The sequence below is a fragment of the Chironomus tepperi genome, unplaced genomic scaffold, assembly GCF_022539635.2.
Source record: "Chironomus tepperi strain 1889 unplaced genomic scaffold, CSIRO-AGI_Ctep_v1 contig_255, whole genome shotgun sequence".
NCBI lineage: Eukaryota > Metazoa > Arthropoda > Insecta > Diptera > Chironomidae > Chironomus > Chironomus tepperi.
Window position 1 is genome coordinate 82,664 of NW_027226377.1, and position 18,346 is coordinate 101,009.

At 31.1% G+C, this 18,346-nt stretch overlaps 1 protein-coding gene across 6 annotated transcripts in view; it reads left to right on the forward strand.

Annotated features, from left to right (window-relative positions):
• The window catches only part of dome (cytokine receptor domeless), a 28,186-nt gene extending 10,144 nt beyond the window's left edge, over positions 1 to 18,042 (forward strand). Inside the window, exons 1-8 of one of the 6 annotated variants that reach the window (XM_070641719.1) lie at positions 3,805 to 4,731; positions 6,023 to 6,110; positions 7,187 to 7,266; positions 7,345 to 7,472; positions 7,545 to 7,790; positions 7,868 to 8,984; positions 9,057 to 9,383; positions 9,460 to 11,768. In XM_070641719.1, the coding sequence (XP_070497820.1) occupies positions 7,197 to 7,266; positions 7,345 to 7,472; positions 7,545 to 7,790; positions 7,868 to 8,984; positions 9,057 to 9,383; positions 9,460 to 10,844 (3,273 nt within the window). In that variant the 5' untranslated portion in view covers positions 3,805 to 4,731; positions 6,023 to 6,110; positions 7,187 to 7,196 and the 3' untranslated portion in view covers positions 10,845 to 11,768. Of the gene's footprint in view, positions 1 to 2,177; positions 2,828 to 3,114; positions 3,616 to 3,804; positions 4,732 to 5,953; positions 6,111 to 7,186; positions 7,267 to 7,344; positions 7,473 to 7,544; positions 7,791 to 7,867; positions 8,985 to 9,056; positions 9,384 to 9,459; positions 11,769 to 12,141; positions 14,070 to 14,408; positions 15,578 to 15,636; positions 15,841 to 15,916; positions 16,053 to 17,168 lie in introns of those variants that run through there. The other 5 variants (XM_070641718.1, XM_070641717.1, XM_070641720.1 and 2 more) reach the window with 5 other exon arrangements.
• Positions 18,043 to 18,346: the final 304 nt, after the last annotated feature.

Here is an 18,346-nt window from a genome sequence, read left to right on the forward strand (position 1 = left end):
TAAAAAGATTCAATACTTTCTAGATGACTTTAATCAACTTTTTAAAGCTTTGCTAATAATTTATTCAAAAACATTCAATATAAACTTAAGTTCTTGATGAATAAGAAAAAAAAAGAAAGATTGAGAAACTCAATTTTATTCAGTTTGCATGACTGAATGTTTTGATTGTTGATCAAGACAATACTTGGAAAATACTGCTTCTGGTATGATTGCTGTTGCTTAAAAAAATTCAAATCAGTATAATGGTTCGTTTAAACGCTGTATAACATTATGTTACTACGTACTGTCAAAAAAAGCTCAGTTTCTTTTGGCGGGAATTTTGAAAAAGCTAGTGTGTAATCTTGAGATAGTATGAATGTGTAGTGGTAATATGAATGTTTTTGGTGCTGTGAATAGAATTCTCCCGAAGTCTCTGTTTCGAGAGCGAGATTGGGACTGGGAACAAGGAACAAGTCTCGATCGTCCAGTCATGGTCTTCCAAATAATTTAGTTACAAGTCTCGTTCGCGTAGTGTTGGTCTCGGTATCGAGAACTCTTAACTATGATTTCCCGAAATCCGGTATTTTTCGGTCTTGGTCCCTAGAAAGGATACTCATAACTATACAAGTGTGTTTTGAGTAACACCTTGTATGCAGACAATTATGGACAACAATATCAATAGAGGAAATCCTCTCTGTAGCACGAACGTAAAGGGTTTCATTTCCAATCGAAGACTTCTCTTAACCACTACATACATATGTATTGAAACCGCAACAATCAAAGACTTCTAATGAAATTCTTCTTTATTATTACACAATATCTTAGCAAATAGCTTGCATAATTGAAAAAGGATTGTTTTTAAACCCCAAAGATATTATTGTGATCTTTTCAATCAATTTTAAATGTAAATGTATTCATTCGTAAATAAACGAATAAAAAATTGTGTGTGGAACATTTATAAGGAAACAACGTGACTTTAATCAACATTTGTTTACCAACTGCATTTGACGATAAGAAGATAAATCAATTTATTAAATTGCCTGTTGGTGGGTACGGCAATAAAAAAAAAACCGAATAGATGACTCATCAGTATGTAATAAAAGTCGTGGAAATCTACGTGAAGACTAATAAAATTCGTATGTATGTATCAAAAAGTCTGAGTAAATATGAAGGAGAGATTTATACGTTAAAAAAGTGTCAAATGCACACTCTTTGGATTTCTATTGAAATTAAAGAGCTTCAGGTTGACTAAACATAAACAGTAAATAGTGAGAGTCACATTTCTGTTCTCTCATTCCTCTCAAACAAACCCAAATGTAAAAAAATATTTTAACTTCTGAATTTTTATCAATGAAAATTATTCTTTCGGCATGCCTTTTTCTTCTTATGTCCTAAAAAATGTAAACATTATAATACATTCAAAAAAATATTTGATAAAAAAAAAATTTACGAGCCGACACGATCCAAAATCCAACGCTTGCGTCGAATGTAGGGAAAATAACACTGAGTCAGATGAATATCTGTATGCGAAATAAAATTTGAAATATTATCGTTTGCGGATGTTTGAAGCGCAATTCTGGATATAATTAATGGGTAAACAAACTTTAAGATTAATTGTATTAGAGCTTTTGTATTGATTTTACTGATGGATTGTTTGATGTATTCTGAGTTCAGGGACTGAAATTTCTAGAATGTTGGACTTTGTATTGATGGGATTTGGAACGAGGTTTTAATGATTTGTTTAGTTTAGGGTCCGTCCAAGGTTGCAGGCTTGCTATAAGGTACAGCTGAAAATTGCAGATCTGTGTATCTAATACAAATGCAAGTCTGCTGCTCTTGACCGAACTCTATTTTAGTAACTATTATAGAACAGAGTAGACCTATATACTCGGACCTTTACTCAAAACATTGTAATTGACTGACAAGTCTCACCAACTCTTAAGATTCAAATACCAAACATCTAACCTTGGATGTGTTCTAAATTCTAAATAAACCAAAAAAAATTGATTTTATTAATTATAAAACTTTTTTTAATAAGTGACAAAAAGTTCAAAAAGTGTCAATTATTCAATTCTACGTACATTAAATATGGATGATAAGAAACCCGTATCAGTAATTCAACGGACATGTTCTATTCTTTTCACAATCGAAACTTAAATATTTTGTTAAATTAATCATTTGGTTAGAAGAACTTGATTTGAGAAGTTTAAAAAAAATTTTTGTCTTGTTAGACCTAAAAAAATTTCGTACATTTTTATCGAACATTTTTCCAGTTATTCAGTCAAAATAACAACATAAGCACATGCGCTTGAAAACAATACACAAAAAAATATGAACACACAAAATAGCAACGTTATCTAAGATAAAGAAGTATTGGTATAAATTTTTTTGCGATAGCAAGCAAAGTATCTTCGTATGAACAATTTTTTTTACTGCTGAAAATGGCCTAGGTAAGATATAGGAATGTAGTAACTAACACTTGAAGAAAATGATACGTGTTCAGTTACATCCTGACCGTCAAACGTTTAAGTATCATTGAAAAAATCGTTGCTTAACAGAAAAAAAACATTTTTCATTCCACGTGAAGCTGCAACTTGTTGCTTCCGATGATTACTTTTTGGATATAGTTAAATGTGTTCATTGAAAAAATAAACTCGAATCTATTTTTGTACCTCGAATCTCATTACGTTTTACTTTTTTTTAAAAAAAATAATATACAAATGATACATACAATAGTATGAAAAATGAAGTTGCCGGTGTCAAAGTGTATTCTATAGTAAAAATTACAAAAAAGAAAGAATTGAATTCAAGAAAAGGAATATTTACATTAAAATCGAAATCGTTAAAGGTAAGCAATTTTTAAAGCTATTTTTTATGTAGTTTGCATGCAAAAGTTTTTAAAATTAATTCAATAATAATTGTATTAAGGGAAAAAAACCTTTATTTGTATTAACACATTAGTATTACTTTTTCTAATGCACTAACATTATACTTTTGCGAACATCACGAGCTATTCGCTAGAATCAACAATTTTTCTGAGTATTCATTTAATCAAATATTGGCAAATGTTTTCTTATTTATTATTTAAATATTTAATTTCCATTTAACAATTTGATGTTGATAAGAATTGTCGCATTAACAACATTCATCTTATATATATTTTTAACCTTAAATATTATTTATTTTTAAAGAAGAGTAATGAGTCAAGTGCAAGCCGTCTTGCTTAGCAGTCTGTGAAAATAATAATGTGTCAAAAATTATCAATTTTAACAAAAAAAAAGAGATGAAAATCTCGTCGAGCACATAAATAATAAGAAAGAAAATGTAAATCATCTTTTTAAGAGATACCTATTAGCAACATATACTTTTTTGCTAAAGAATATTTCAAAGGAAAAGTTCGTTTCAATTTCAATTCCAAATAATCAATTTCAATTCTAATGAATAAATTTCACTTAAAGCCATTTCTTGATGTCGACTACGGTTTTGTGCGGAAAAAGTTGACTCGACTCATGACTGCAATTTTCATTCTTTATTATCAATCTTGTATAGCACGTGTTCCCTAAGGGATCGATGCGTTGTCGTTTTAACGATAAGAACATATTAACGAAGGCTGATTGTAATGTGCCGCACGGGAATGTAATTTAAATTCTTATCAAACTTAGTTAAATGTGGAACTTCTTGTTAGATTTTATTTTGAAAAGATGTAATTTGGTATAGGAAATTTAATTTTCACATATGTTTAACATTATTGTGCTAAATATTTATATTTCATTTAAGTTTTAATGCTAAAATATGTAGCGCCATTAGATAGTATCCAAAGAGTTTTATTGCCCATATGTTGATGCCGTACTATTCAGAAAATTTTATTAAGGGGGGTCGGTTGTTTTATTTTTTAAAATCTCAAAACTAGCTCTATCCATAGTGACATTACTATTTTTAATCATTCTCGGAAGGAGGGCCTAGTTATACTCCTAATGCACTTGTCCCTTAATGCCTCATAAATTTTAAATCCATTTAATCTTAAATGAATAAAAAAGAAAACTCTATTAAGATTAAGAATGTCCAAACCCCCTTCATGGTAACGCCTCTGCTATAACAACAATTCTTATTAGATAATGTTACAAGAAATAATAAGTTATTTTTATTTTCACGCAAACAAGCAGTTAGTTATTTGTTTTTTTTCTTCTTTTATAAGCATGAGTTTATGTGTTTCTTGAAAAGTAATACCCAGCAGGCAAAGAGCAAGGAAGCTGAGAGTAAGCTCAGCTAGAATATTAAAGTAAAGGAAGTTCTACTCGGTGCCTGCTTGCTAACTTTTCATAAATATGTTTATTGTTGCAATAGATTTATTATGCTAAAGTTAGTCAATATTTAGGGTATAATTCCGTCAAAGATGACGAATTGAAAATTATATACGCAGCATAATGTTGTTTTAATGGATTATTCCGAACACTACAATATGCCTCCGTATTAACGATAAGACGAGAAGTTTCCTTGACGCCCTTGATTTTACTTCAAAAAATGCGACCAGCTGCATTGTATTACTCGGGCATTATTTCTGATCAGACGATGAAGGATATAATACTCATGATTATATTTAGTCATTCCATTACTGTTTAATATCATTTTTCCATCAAGTTTGCTCAATGGAATTCGCTTTACTTCTTTATGGATGTCAGAGGACTGCTCGTCTTGTTTCATTTTAAAAAGGTTAAGATAGACTGAAGGCGTCAACTACATAAATTTGAACAGGTTAAAAATTTAGTTCTAGATGTTCTAAAATTTACATTAACCCTTTAACTTGTTGATTGACGCGAACAAACCAATATTTCATTGAATTAAAGAAAGTTCACCAAAATCCGGAAAAGATGTAAGCTTTAAAAAGTGAGCTTCAATTAATAATTCCTGTTATGATTTTAAAGGATTATGTTGTAATGAGAAACATCTCCAGTTGGATTTACTAAAGCTAAATTATTTAGGATGAAATAAAAATTCAGCCTTACTTTATGAACCATTTTTCCTCACTTATGTTGTCGTAACAAATTAATGAGCTTATTGGTTTAGCGTGTTTAAATTTACATTAATTAGCTTTTCTTGTATAATAGATACAGAAATGTTATAATTTGTTATATCCAAGTTATATCTGTCTCATACTTTTTTATGTACATAATAAGGGGACGTTTGAAAATTACGTAACGTTTATGGGAGAAGAGCAATTTTGTTCCTAACTTAATTCTCTGGATGTACAGATCGATTATGGTCCATGACCACATGTCGCTTGGAGCTGCCTCCCACTTGCCAAGTGCAACACTGTCTTTAACAACAGCTTCCTTCCAAGAGTTCTTTGATCGTACACAAGCTCTTTTGCATTCCAAAAAGGCAGATTTAAAAACTTTAATTAATGGAGATTTCAAAGGTATAATCTTGTTACGAAGTCTCCTACGGAGTACAAATTATGATTCAGGAGTTTGTTACAAAGCGTTACGACAAGGGTTCAAAAAAGCTATTTTCAACACTACGTAAATTCACAACGTTCCCAAACCACAATAATATTTATTTATTTTTAATCAAAATAAATAAAAATTGTGGTTATTTTGAGAACACGAGAATTACATCGAATTTCTAGTTAGCTATTTTTATTATTAGGATGAAAATAATATTTTCTGTGCCAATTAACATCAGATTTGTGGGAATAATATTTGGTTTTTCGAAATTAGCATCATAAAGGTTTTATTAGAGCTCGAAATTGACATGTATTTTTTATACGGAAAATTCGTATAAAATTAGAGTCGATTTCGAGTTCTGAAACCTTGAATGAATTGTTAAAGCAACTTGATAAAATTTACTTTAATATAATTTACATTAACGACTCTTATTGTTTAACTTCAATGTTATGATAAATCCTTTTCATCATTTGTTGGAATTTTTTTTATTATTATTCTTTATCATGCATAGAGATATGTTATTCAACAAGTTACAATGAATTTAATTTATTTTTTTTTTTTTTGATACAAAAGTGCATGTGGATATTTTTCTTTTGTAGTCATGATATTACATGTTGAAAACAGACCATTCACTAGGCAACCGGATGTTTCAATTTAGTTAAATCACCCAAGGATACTCTACATAAAGTAATACAATATTTTTTTTATTTCATTTTAAAACAAAATGGGTTTTTTTTTGTCCTAACGGCACTAGAAAAAAAAAATGTTGTCTGTAAAAATTTAAAGTGCTAATTTGTTAGGTCCTAAAATAAATTTTCTATTCACCCAATTACAAATGTTTACTCTAATTTAAATATTGTATTTCTTCATTGAAACCATCTAATTAGCATAATATATTTTTTGATTTGTTGCTTAATATTAAAAAAGGTCTTATAAATTATTTATTGTATCGTTGGGTTGTTCACTTGTTATGTAGCGCTCTTGTGATTGGACTCTCCCCAATTTGTGGAGGGTTGAGAGGGTTTGTTGGAATTTTGTTAAAGGAGAAGAGGGAGGGTGCCTGATCAGCTTATTTTGAAATTTTGCTACCACGGCGAAGAGGTGGCAGTATACTTAGAACCAAATGGCAGCCACTCGTTTTCTAGGCTTCAAGATGAAGAGAGGACAGTTCACTTAGAACCAAGTAGAAGACGAGTGGCTGCTATTTGGTTCTAAGTATACTGCCGCCTCTTCGCGTAGTAGCAACATTTCAATATCCGCCGATCGGGGTGGTTCAATCCTACCCGAAAATCGAATTTTTAATTTCCCTTCCCCACTAACAGCGTTACATAACAACTAAACGCCCCCTAAGGATGATCACATTTACATATTGCACGAACAATTTAAGTTTAATCATGATTTGCTTGTTGTTGACTGTAAATAATTTTTTTTATATTTTATTTGCTCGTGTTTGAAACTTTTCACAATAATTTTATATTTTTGCTATGCTACATCCACGTAATATTAATATGTTTATGGGTTTTGCTCCTTACATGCACCACTACTTACTTACTTAAAAATTTATGAACAACCCACAGTACTAACAGAAATATTAACTTGTTGCTTAGATATTAGAGCATTTTAATACTTTTTCCTCTTTGAAAAACACTTCTTCTGTAAATTAATAATTTAGCTAATTAATTAGTGATTAAGTTGGAGAGAGAAAAATTATGAACGGGAAGTAAAGCAAAAATGATTTTTAATAAATTTTTCCCTTTTTTCAGACCTAAAAGGATGTTGCACGTTGTTCTATTGGTATTTTTTATTTTCTTTTTGATATGCGGAATTGAGACCTATGGTATTGGTGAGAATTACAATTATTACAAATCTCACAGAACTCTTTTGCTCATTTTTTTTATACATTATAATTGCATGTTGCTAGGTGTGAATCCATCAGTAAAATATGCTCGAGTAAATGATACATTCGAAATCAGTTGTCTTGTTCCTCAGTCTGGCGGAAAATTAGATTTCTATGATGGTGATGATCTCGTACCTGAAAGCTATATTAAGGTACTGAAATACATAAATTTGTGTCTATTCATGACTAACGATGATTTTTTAAAAATAAAAACTCATTTACAGAGACTAAATGACACATGCATTGTCTATGTAAATTCAAGCACGAAGCCTACAAAGAAGAATATCACATGCAAAAGAGAACAAAATATAATTGGACTTAGTGAGATATATGTTGAGGATAAATTTGCTCCTGTTCATGATTTCAAATGTCGAACAAATGATTTAAAGAATCTAACATGTACATTTCAACAACCTTTCAGTTATCATCCAATAACATATCGTTTATCTTATACAATTAGCAACGAAGAGGTACTTTAACATTATTTCTCGAAAATTGTCTAAAAGGTTAAGTGAAAAAAGAAAACAAAATCTTGATTCTATTACAGAAATTCAATTGCAGACTAAAGCCAAATATGAAAGGTGGCTATTCCTGTAATATAACAGTAATCGAGGATTCTTTGAAGTCAGTTTTTAATTTCACACTTCGCGGGCACACCGAATTCTTCAAAAGGAGAGAAAACTTTGATATTCAGCTAATGGAAACACTGTTGCCTAAGCAAATTGAACATTTTGATGTGCAATTACCAAAACCTCATAATGGTACCATGTCAAATAAAGTCTTTGTCATGTTTTCGTTGCCAAAGTACTTAGAATCTGTTGCAAAGGAAATGATGTTTGAAGTTAAAATTAAAAGTGAATATGACGATGAGTGGGAAAGAGTAATCATTAAAAATTTCGAAAGTAACGGATACAATGAAAAGAAAATTCTAACTTTAACAAATATTAAATTCGCAAACACCATTTATCAATTACGGTTTCGTATTAAAACAAAAGTTTCAGAAGATACTGATGAGATGTGGTCACCATATATAGAAAAAACTTTTAAAACGCACCCAAAACTTCCAGAAAATATCCCAAGTGTGTGTAATAATTGCTTTAATGTAATGGAAAGTGGAAATATTTATTTGTACTGGACAGAAGTTCCAAGGTTCTATCAAAATGGTGACATGTTTTCCTATTTTATAAAACTTTTTGATTCGAAAACAAACGAACTGTTGAACGAAACTTTTACAACAAAAACATCTCTTATGATATCAAATAGAATAAGTTACAAAGTGCCACACATTATGGTTCATATTTATAGCTCAAATCACGAAGGTTTATCGAAGAAATATGTTTCTGTCAACGTGTATGGGCATAAATCGAAAAATTTTCTTCACATCAAAAAAGAATGGATAGATATGAACGTTGGATATAAATTGTCATGGAGACCATATGATAACATCATTGATATAAATAATTACACAGTCGTTTGGTGTCACCAAGTAAGCGAATTGTCGAATAAATGTGACGGACCAATCAAATTTTTGGATTTACCTGCGCTTGAAACACAATTTTATCTAAACACATCCATATCACATCAATTTGGTGTTGCAGTTAATACACAAGATGGAATAGCAAGGGGAATTCAATGGGCTAAATGTACCTCATCAAAACCGGATGGTATTATATACTTTTTGTAATATTTTTCTTAAAATTTTTCCATTACCTGAGGAAGTTTTATATTAATTTCAGAAATTGGAACATTACACTCAATATGGGCTACATATTTCAATGAAAATTCAATACTCTTCAATTGGGAACTGAATTGTGCTGATAAAGATATAGTTTCAGTTTATAAAATTAAATATTGCGTTGTTGCCGATTTTGATAAAAAATTGTGTTTAGAGGATGAAATTTATGAAATGTTTAAAGTAAACAATAATAACAAAAACACAAATCTATATCAAATTACGAATTTAAAACCATATAAAATTTACAACATATCAATTTCATTGATAAGCATAAGTGGGCGTTCTGGGGCCTTCTCAAAACCTATTATGATACGAACATTGGAAGGATGTGAGTAAACATCTCTAATTTATGAGTCTTATTACAAATATAACAAACTTTTTATTTATTTCGTGTATTTCTATAGCGCCTTCTGCTCCTCAAAATTTAAAAACAATCAATGTACATTCAAATTCTATTGATCTTCAATGGAATAGACCAGCCGAAGTTAATGGTCCATCACTAACTTATCAACTATGGTACAACGAACGTATGATACACATAGACAATAATGAGACAATGAACGATACTTTTAAATACCGTCTAAATGACTTGGAATCGTTTACAAATTATACAATTACAGTTGTAGCGTGTACAAGAAATTGTTCGCAATCAAGTGGCAGCATAAGTCAAAGAACGAGAGTAGGAAAACCAGGCCAAATTAACAATATTTATAGTCGATATAAAAATGGCAGCTTAGAGTTAATTTGGCAGAAACCAATTAATTTTGGCGGCTATTATAAATTTTATTTATTAATGGTATCAAGAAATGATAATTATGACGAAAAAAGTGTGTTTTTCAAAATATCTAGTAATAGAAATTCATGTATTATTCATGATCAAGACTGTGATAAAAGCTATTTAAACTTCTTTATGAGAGCTGTTAATGTAGATTATACTAAGTCAGGAATGCATTATTCAATTATTAATGATTCAGAAGATTGTTTTGCTAACAAAGCAGATGTTAATGAAGAAGGATTATTTTACGGAAATCCTTCGGTTCCATTGCCTCATCCATGTGAGAATTCAGGCATTCTTCTTAGTGTTATTAATAATCCTGCATTTAAAATTGTATTTGCTTTTCTTTTAGTGTTATTTATAGTTTGGATTAACGTGAAACTGTATAAATCTTATAAAAAGTTACAAGACATGAAAGACATTGAAATTGTGTGGCCTGATGGACTGGATCCTAAAGGCACGAAAGATCCAAAAGCTGAATCAATATTAACGAGCGTATTTGATTTAGATTTGATCAAAACTTGCAATTTAGAGAAAATTCGTGAAGAAAGTTTTAAGGAATTAGAACTTTATGAAAATGATCGAAATTCTAAAGAAATAGAAGAAAAGCTTTGTGATGAGAGTAATAGAGAGCTTTTAGCACCATTATTCACTAAAAGTCAAACACTTGATGTGATTAGTAATGCTTCAATAAACAAACCAAAATCTCATTCTGTTCCAACAACTCCATTAAAACAGAATCCTTTAATTGATAATAGTTCGGGTTATATGCAAATGCATCAACCCCAAAAATCACCAAATAAAGTATCAGTCGGAGGATATTTAGACATGTCCGGTAAATCATCAAATCCTTACATAAATCAAAGTCATATGTTAAATTCAAAGGACATTAAATCATTCATACAAGATTCTCAGATGAATAATGGCTACATACAAAGGAACTCGATAAAAAATTCAGTTCCTATAAAAAATTCAAGTGGCTATGTGGGGTTTGCAAGTTTTAACAAAAATTAGTATTGTACAGTTGTGTGTAGAGTTGTATAGATGGGAATTTCCATATTTTATGTATTTTTTTAAGTAATTTAATATTGAAACCCTAACTGACAATGAGGATTACTCACTTAAATGAGCGTGCTCATGAGTATACTCACCTATTTGAGCTTGGTCATGAGCGTGCTTGTGAGTAGACATAATCAATATAATTGATCCGTGCTCGTTATCTGTTTGGGTAACTTAGACTATAAAATGCAGTTAAAAAAGGCTATAAAATTAAGGCAGACTATTTTAAAATTTATAGATAACATATTTTTATACGATTACTAAAATTTGTGACTTCAAGCTTTAAATGTAAAAAAAAAGATAAACAATTTTTTTTATTATACATTAATATTGACACACTTTTGATAAAAAATAAGTATCTTGACTTTACTGTCCGTCAATCAGTTCCGGATAAATAATTCACACAAATTCCGATTTGCACAAGTGATTCATGGCAGGTTCGGCGACAGTCATGTGACATCCAAGTGACAGTCACATGGCATCCAAGTGACAGTCACATGGCATCCAAGTGACAGTCACATGGCATCCAAGTGACAGTCACATGGCATCTAAGTGACAGTCACATGGCATCCAAGTGACAGTCACATGGCATCTAAGTGACAGTCACATGGCATCCAAATGACAGTCACATGGCATCCAAGAGGCAAAATTTGGTAGTCAACATGAAAATTGTCACTTGGAAGTCACTTGTCTATCATGACTACTTGGTGCCGATCGGGAATATAATAGCATTTTCACATAATAATTCGATTTTAAAAACATGTCAATTTTAAATGTTATGTTTAAGAATTTCGAACAAGTACAAAATTTACAAAATGTATCGTCAGTCATTGTGAACAATCGTTACTGAACAAATGGAAATAAATTTTTAAACTTTAATTCTTTTATATTACTTCATTGGATTTACACATCTTTAACAAAATTTAAGAGTTTTAATTAAGGCTAAAATTAATTAATACAACATCTTGAATCATTTAAAAGCTCTTAAAGGTTCTAAGAACGAATATTTACGCAGTGTAAATTACTGTATAAAAATGGTCTACGCCTATATATTGCTTTAATTGAGAAAGTGCACTAAGCGTAGGGGTAAGAACAAAAGCATTAACATAATGAAAACATTTTTCTTTTATTTATCTATCATTTGTGAAGCTAAGCATCAGTTTTATATACACGAAATGTGTATGATTAATTGTTCTTTTTATCTTAATTTCCTTTATTAATTAATCATAAAACTTCTTTCTAATCATTTCAGAATGCATAATTCATGTCAACGAGTAAAAACGTGCCGAATAGGATTTTTTTTAGCCTGTGTTATTCTTATTAGTTTAATCAATACATCAGAATGTACTCAGAATGGACCAACGGGATGGACAGATCCCAAAGGTGACATAGTTCTTGAAAAAGGTACAAAATTAAGGATAAAATGTGTTGTTGAGAGTAATGAGACAGACGTTAGCTCGCAACTTACATTTAAGAATCAATCGATGCTGATAGATCCACAATATTTTCATCGAATAAATGATACAGCCATTGAATTGGTAATTCCAAAAGTGCCTGAACAAAATACAATGTTTATATGCTATCTTGGAAATAATGCAATTACATACAATGAAGTACGTGTTGGACGTAAACCAGATAGAATTGAGGATATAGAATGTACTTCAAAAAATTGGATTTACATGACGTGCACGTTCCGGAAACCAGTTAATCCTGTTGTTGTCAATTATGATCTTAAATATCGGATAAAAGATTCAAATCAAGTTCATGCATGCGTTCAACCAGCAACAAAAGATTCAACGTATTTTAAGTGCGATATATCTGCAGACGCTTATCGAAGGACTAATAGACAATTTGTATTTATGCTGTATGCTTCAAATTCCTTTGGTAGTGTTAATCAAACATTTGATATTGATAATTGGGCGAACGTAATACCAGATAAGCCAGAAAGATTTAACATAACTGCTACACATTCAGATAGAATTGAAGTTGCATGGAATGTACCATTAAAATTGTCAGTTTTCCCAGAAAAATTTGATTTTGAATTTCTCATAAACTCAACTGTTGAATGCGGTGAAAGTCGATCCATCTTATTGCCAGAATTCCAAGAAAAATATGAAATCGAAAAACGCAAAACATATGTTTACAGCATTCCAGTCCGATATAGTCACACATGGTATGACATTAGTATTAGAATGAAAGTGTCAGCAGCAAAAGATAATGAGAAAATGTGGAGCGCATGGGAAACAAAACAAACAACATCAGGATCACGAGCACCGGATGTACCACCAGAAGTTGATGAAGGAGCATTTAATATTCATCCAAATGGTGACTTGTATGTTTATTGGAAGCATCTACCGAAATGTCTTTGGAATGGAGAAAATTTCGGTTATGTTATTAAGTCTGATGATAAGATGCATGAATTGCCATTTGAGAATTCAACGATTCATGCTGTGTATCGACGTGGAACAATAAATAGACAAAAAGATACAAAAATAACAATCCGTAGTAAAAATGAAGTGGGTGTATCGATCAATGTAAGTGAAATTATCATTCCTGGAGAAACGCGACTACTTGAGGGTCGTGATGAAATAAAGTTCAATAAGAAATCAATCAACAATACGTATTATTTGTCATGGACACCGCCAGAGAGAATAAGAGATGGTATAAAATCGTATACAGTATTTTGGTGTCCGTCAAAGACAGAATTAATAAATCAATGTGAAAGTTCAATTGATTTTGTACGACTGTCCCCATCAAAAACAAGCTTTGAATTTAAGTCGGACCAGACAATTAATTTTGCAATTTCTGTAAACTCTCCTACGTCAACGACCGGTATGATATGGGCAAAATGTACAACTGCAAATAGTCAAGAAATTGGAAAAATTTCAACCGTCAGAATATCACATTTAACATCATCTGAAATCGGAATGGAATGGGGCTTAGATTGTACTGATTCGGGAATTGTTGCTGGATATCAAATTGAATATTGTCCAACAAATAAACCAAAAACGTTGGAATGTATGGAACCTGAAGTCATAAAGAATATAACAATTGAAGGCACACAGTATATTTTGGGTGGACTCACTCCATATACTACTTATAAAATCATCATCCGAATGTTTTCAAATTCAACAATGGGACCGCCAAGTGAACCATTAGCAAATACTACGCTCGAAGCTCGTAAGTACTTAATGAATTGTTTTTTATTTATCAATTAACTGGCATTCCCTGGCGATGACACAAATCGTTATTTGATTATTGCGAAAAACCTCCAAAATGCTTAGATTTTTGTAAAGGACGTAATGTCAAATTGAATGAATTTAATTTAAGACTCTACAAAAATCTTAATGGATTTTGTTATTCAAAAGATCTTTTTTTCATTCAAGAATAATATCAAGCATGATCCAAGGCTAATCATTTGAGAATTTCGTAACAAATCCCTCTTGACTTTTTCATTATTCATCATTTGCATAATATAACCCTTATCTTAACTCTTATTCTTTTCATTGCATAACTTAGCTCCATCACCAGTACAAAACTTGATAGCACGAAATGTTCGAAACACGACCGTGGATATACTTTGGGATCCTCCATTACATTTTAATGGTGTCTTAGTTGTTTATGAGATTTACATCAATGGAATACTTAAATATTCTCACAATACAACAGTCAGATCATTTACAGTTGACAATTTATTGCCAAATACAAAGTATGATATTGCTGTGCAAGCATGCACAAATAAATGCTCAGAATCGGCAAAGACAAATATACAGACGGCAATTGGTGCACCAGGACGATTTGAGAAGCAACCAGTAATTTTGAATAAAGGATCTACAAATTTATTCAACAACAGCTACACAAGTGGAATTATTCAATGGGATGTGCCGATTTATAAAGGTGGAAAACTTGACTTTTATGAGCTAAAGACAACATTCCGCGGTACAGACGATAGCATTCAAGAAAGTACGGTGCGATTGAAGTCTCAAGAATGTTTCATGGAAAAATTGTGTGTTAACAACGTGACTGGAGTTTATCAGTTTTCAGTACGTGCTGTAAATTTTGTTTTTACACCACATGCTCCCGTAAATAAGACATTCGACATAATCGGAAATTTAGGGTCGATAAATTGTGAAAATGATGAGATCTTATTGAGATCATTAAATGAAGCATATAGATTTGATCCATACGGTTACCTTTTATTTGGTGAATGGTCAGAACCGATTGGACATTCGTGCCATTTTACGACATTCGACTCAAAATTGACAGCATTCATTCTATTCTCGTTGATTGCGTCGCTCGTCTTTGTCGTCATGGTATTCTATTTGTATCGAAAGATAAAGGACATGAAAGATATTCTTATTCAAATGCCACCTGGTTTAGAAGACTTAACAAGTGACAAATTGAAAAAGGGTAAGGATATAAATTCGGAAAAAAATGGCAAACCAGATCTGTTGCACAATGTCGATAGTCAATTTATAACAAATGAGGATGAGCATGGACGGTTACTAAGAGGATCCTTAAATGGAAGTATTAATGGAAATGACTGTAGTAGTAGTATACGAAGTGAAAGTACAAGAAGTGATGGTGAGCCTGCTGATGCATTAGATGATATTGAATATGATGGCTTTGGACAGCATCCTGTTAATACAAATAGCAATAATCGTCATTTTGGAAGCGATAAGATTCCGGTAATTAAATATTTTATAAATTCTTGAAATTGCTTATTAATCTGTAATTTATTTCACAGAATTTCCTACTGAATACAGATGCACCAATCATGCCAATATTGATTTCACCAGAAGCAATTTCAGCATCAACGCCAATAGTTGAAAAATTCCCAAAACCAACAATTGCAATAAAGAGTAATAATAGTGGATATGTAGCACCACCAACAAGTCATAGAAATCCAGTTCCTATAAATAATGGCTATGTAACACATTCAATGATGAATGTAAGTTTTTGGCTTCAATTTGATAGATTTTGAAATATTAATTTGCAAAAATTCCTTTCATTCCTGTAATTTACAGCCAATGCAATCAAATGGATATACGCAAGTAAATCATGCATTCGGAAAGCCAAGCATCAAAAATGATTTCACAGATAAATTTAATGCAAAAACATTGCCGATGATTGTAGCAACAACAGATCAAGAAGGAATTTCTGGTAAGGATTAATCTCTAATTTCAAGTTTTTGAAATTTATTAGAGCATAATGTCAATAGAAATTGTAGTCTTGAAATGAGCCTCAAATTCTATTTAGACTAAAACCATAGCAAATATGCTTGTTTTCTTTGTAACTTTTTTGTGGAAAATCGAGTGATGAAAGATTTTTCGAGTCTGTTTGAGTTTTGTATTTCTGCACACAAACTTTTACATGTCGTTCATGGATTTCTGTTTTGTTAATCTGAGAATTTTTTGTGTCTCTAATGACAACACATTCTTGGATTAATTTTACGAGACATTTTGATTTAATTTATGACTGCTTACCACTGAATCTTGCTGATTTGAATGGCGGTGGCTTGTTATTGTGAATGTTTTGAGGTACTTCGACACACGCAGAGCTCGGAGTCGACATTCAAATCGAGGTTCATATTCGCTATGAGTGAATGGGTCGATTTATGAACGGACTCACAGAAAGGAAACTGCTACTTTTGCTCTTAACATACGGAAGCCTACTTTTGAATAGGGTTCGACAATTCCATGTAAGTGTTAGTACTTGCATGCAAGACTTGCATACAATATACTCATACTTGCATGCAATCCTACTTTTGAATCTTACAATTGGAATTTATAGGAACTCATTCGTACGTTTGCCCAAAAATGTTATCCTTATGCTGACATGATTCCCTAACAGACAATGAGCATGTCAACTTAAATGAGTGTGTATATACTCATGGGTGTCCTAAGTCAATGTAATTGAGCATGCTCACTTTTGTGGCCAGTACTCGTGTCCATTGTCTTTACTTATTTTACCATTAAAAACAATAAAGTTAAGGGTAATGAAGTCCATAAAACCAAAAGTGTTTACTACCACCTCTACGAATTTTGAGCTATTGAATGCAAAAACCCCAAAGTTCAAAGTGCTTCCCTTGTCAACACATTGCACTTCAATCTTATGAAGGAATATAATCAGGACAGTTTCGGTCTTCGTCTGGTCAAAATTAATGCTCAAGTATTATACAAAATTGACAATGCTTATGCCTTATTATTCAATTAAATAATTAAAAATCATAAATTAAACGTTTCTAATGATAAACTTCATATTTTCTATTATTTGCAGGATATGTGACACATAAACAGTTATCAGACTTTGGTCATCGTATGCAGTAAATAAGCATCATCAGCTGTGATGTATGGGAAATCTCGGAATAAAAATTTACATAATATTTAGCGGTAATTGTTCATTTCAAAGTAAAAACAAACATCCCCTCCACACCACACACACACAAAAATTTGCAAAAATCTTGCATGAAATGATCATAAAGAAATAAGAAAAAGAAAAAAAAATATTTTTTAATGTATAGAGACTCAGTATATTTATAATTAATAAGATTTAATAAGAATGATAGACGTGAGAAAAATTAATTATTTTTCATAATTAAAAATCGATGGATAATCTAAGATTGAGATGATTTGAAAAGAGAAGAAAAATACACAAAATGCTAAAGTTTTTGTTGCTCAAATTTTTCTTAATTAAAATATTGATATATATAGAGAGATATATAGATAAGTAATGCAGGAAAAAAGAGAGAAAATTAAGAAAATAAATAAAAAAAAGTTTTTGAAACCTTAGAACAAATAAATTAGTTGCTAAGGATATTGGTTTAATTAAATTAAATAAAAAAAAATTCATCAAAATATAAACATTTATGACATTTATTTTAGGTTGCTGGAAATTTTAAATTTTGGGCACGCGTTTATTTCCTTTAAAATCAAATGAGCTTAATTAGCATTCAGAAAATATTATTTGAATTAAGATATTAAGAGCTTTTGCATTAATAAGAGCAAAAATAAATATTTTTTTATATTTAAATTATTTTATATTCTTCAGACTGATTAATACAGTAGAAAATACAGCATGCAGTAAAGATGAAAGAGCACCTTTGAGCAATGTACAGGGGCTTATACATGGAGTTGGGAAAGGGTTGTTGTCAATCCTTAGGGCTCGACTGTTGCAGCAAGTATACGGGTTAAAAGTATTGGAAACAAGTGTTGGGATTTCATTGTAAATGCTCATAGCTCTTGATTGCAATAATTGCAAACACTATGTGCATACTTGCATGCAATTTATGAATCCTAAAAATCCCTCTTTTTGCAAAATATTCTTGAATTTTCTAGGGGTTTTCGTGTTAAAAATCTCAAATGTCCTCTTCTGACTACGCCACACCCCACAAGTACATGCTCTTTTTGAAACACGTGCCTAAAAAAAGTAATATTATTTATGATTTTTCAGAACTG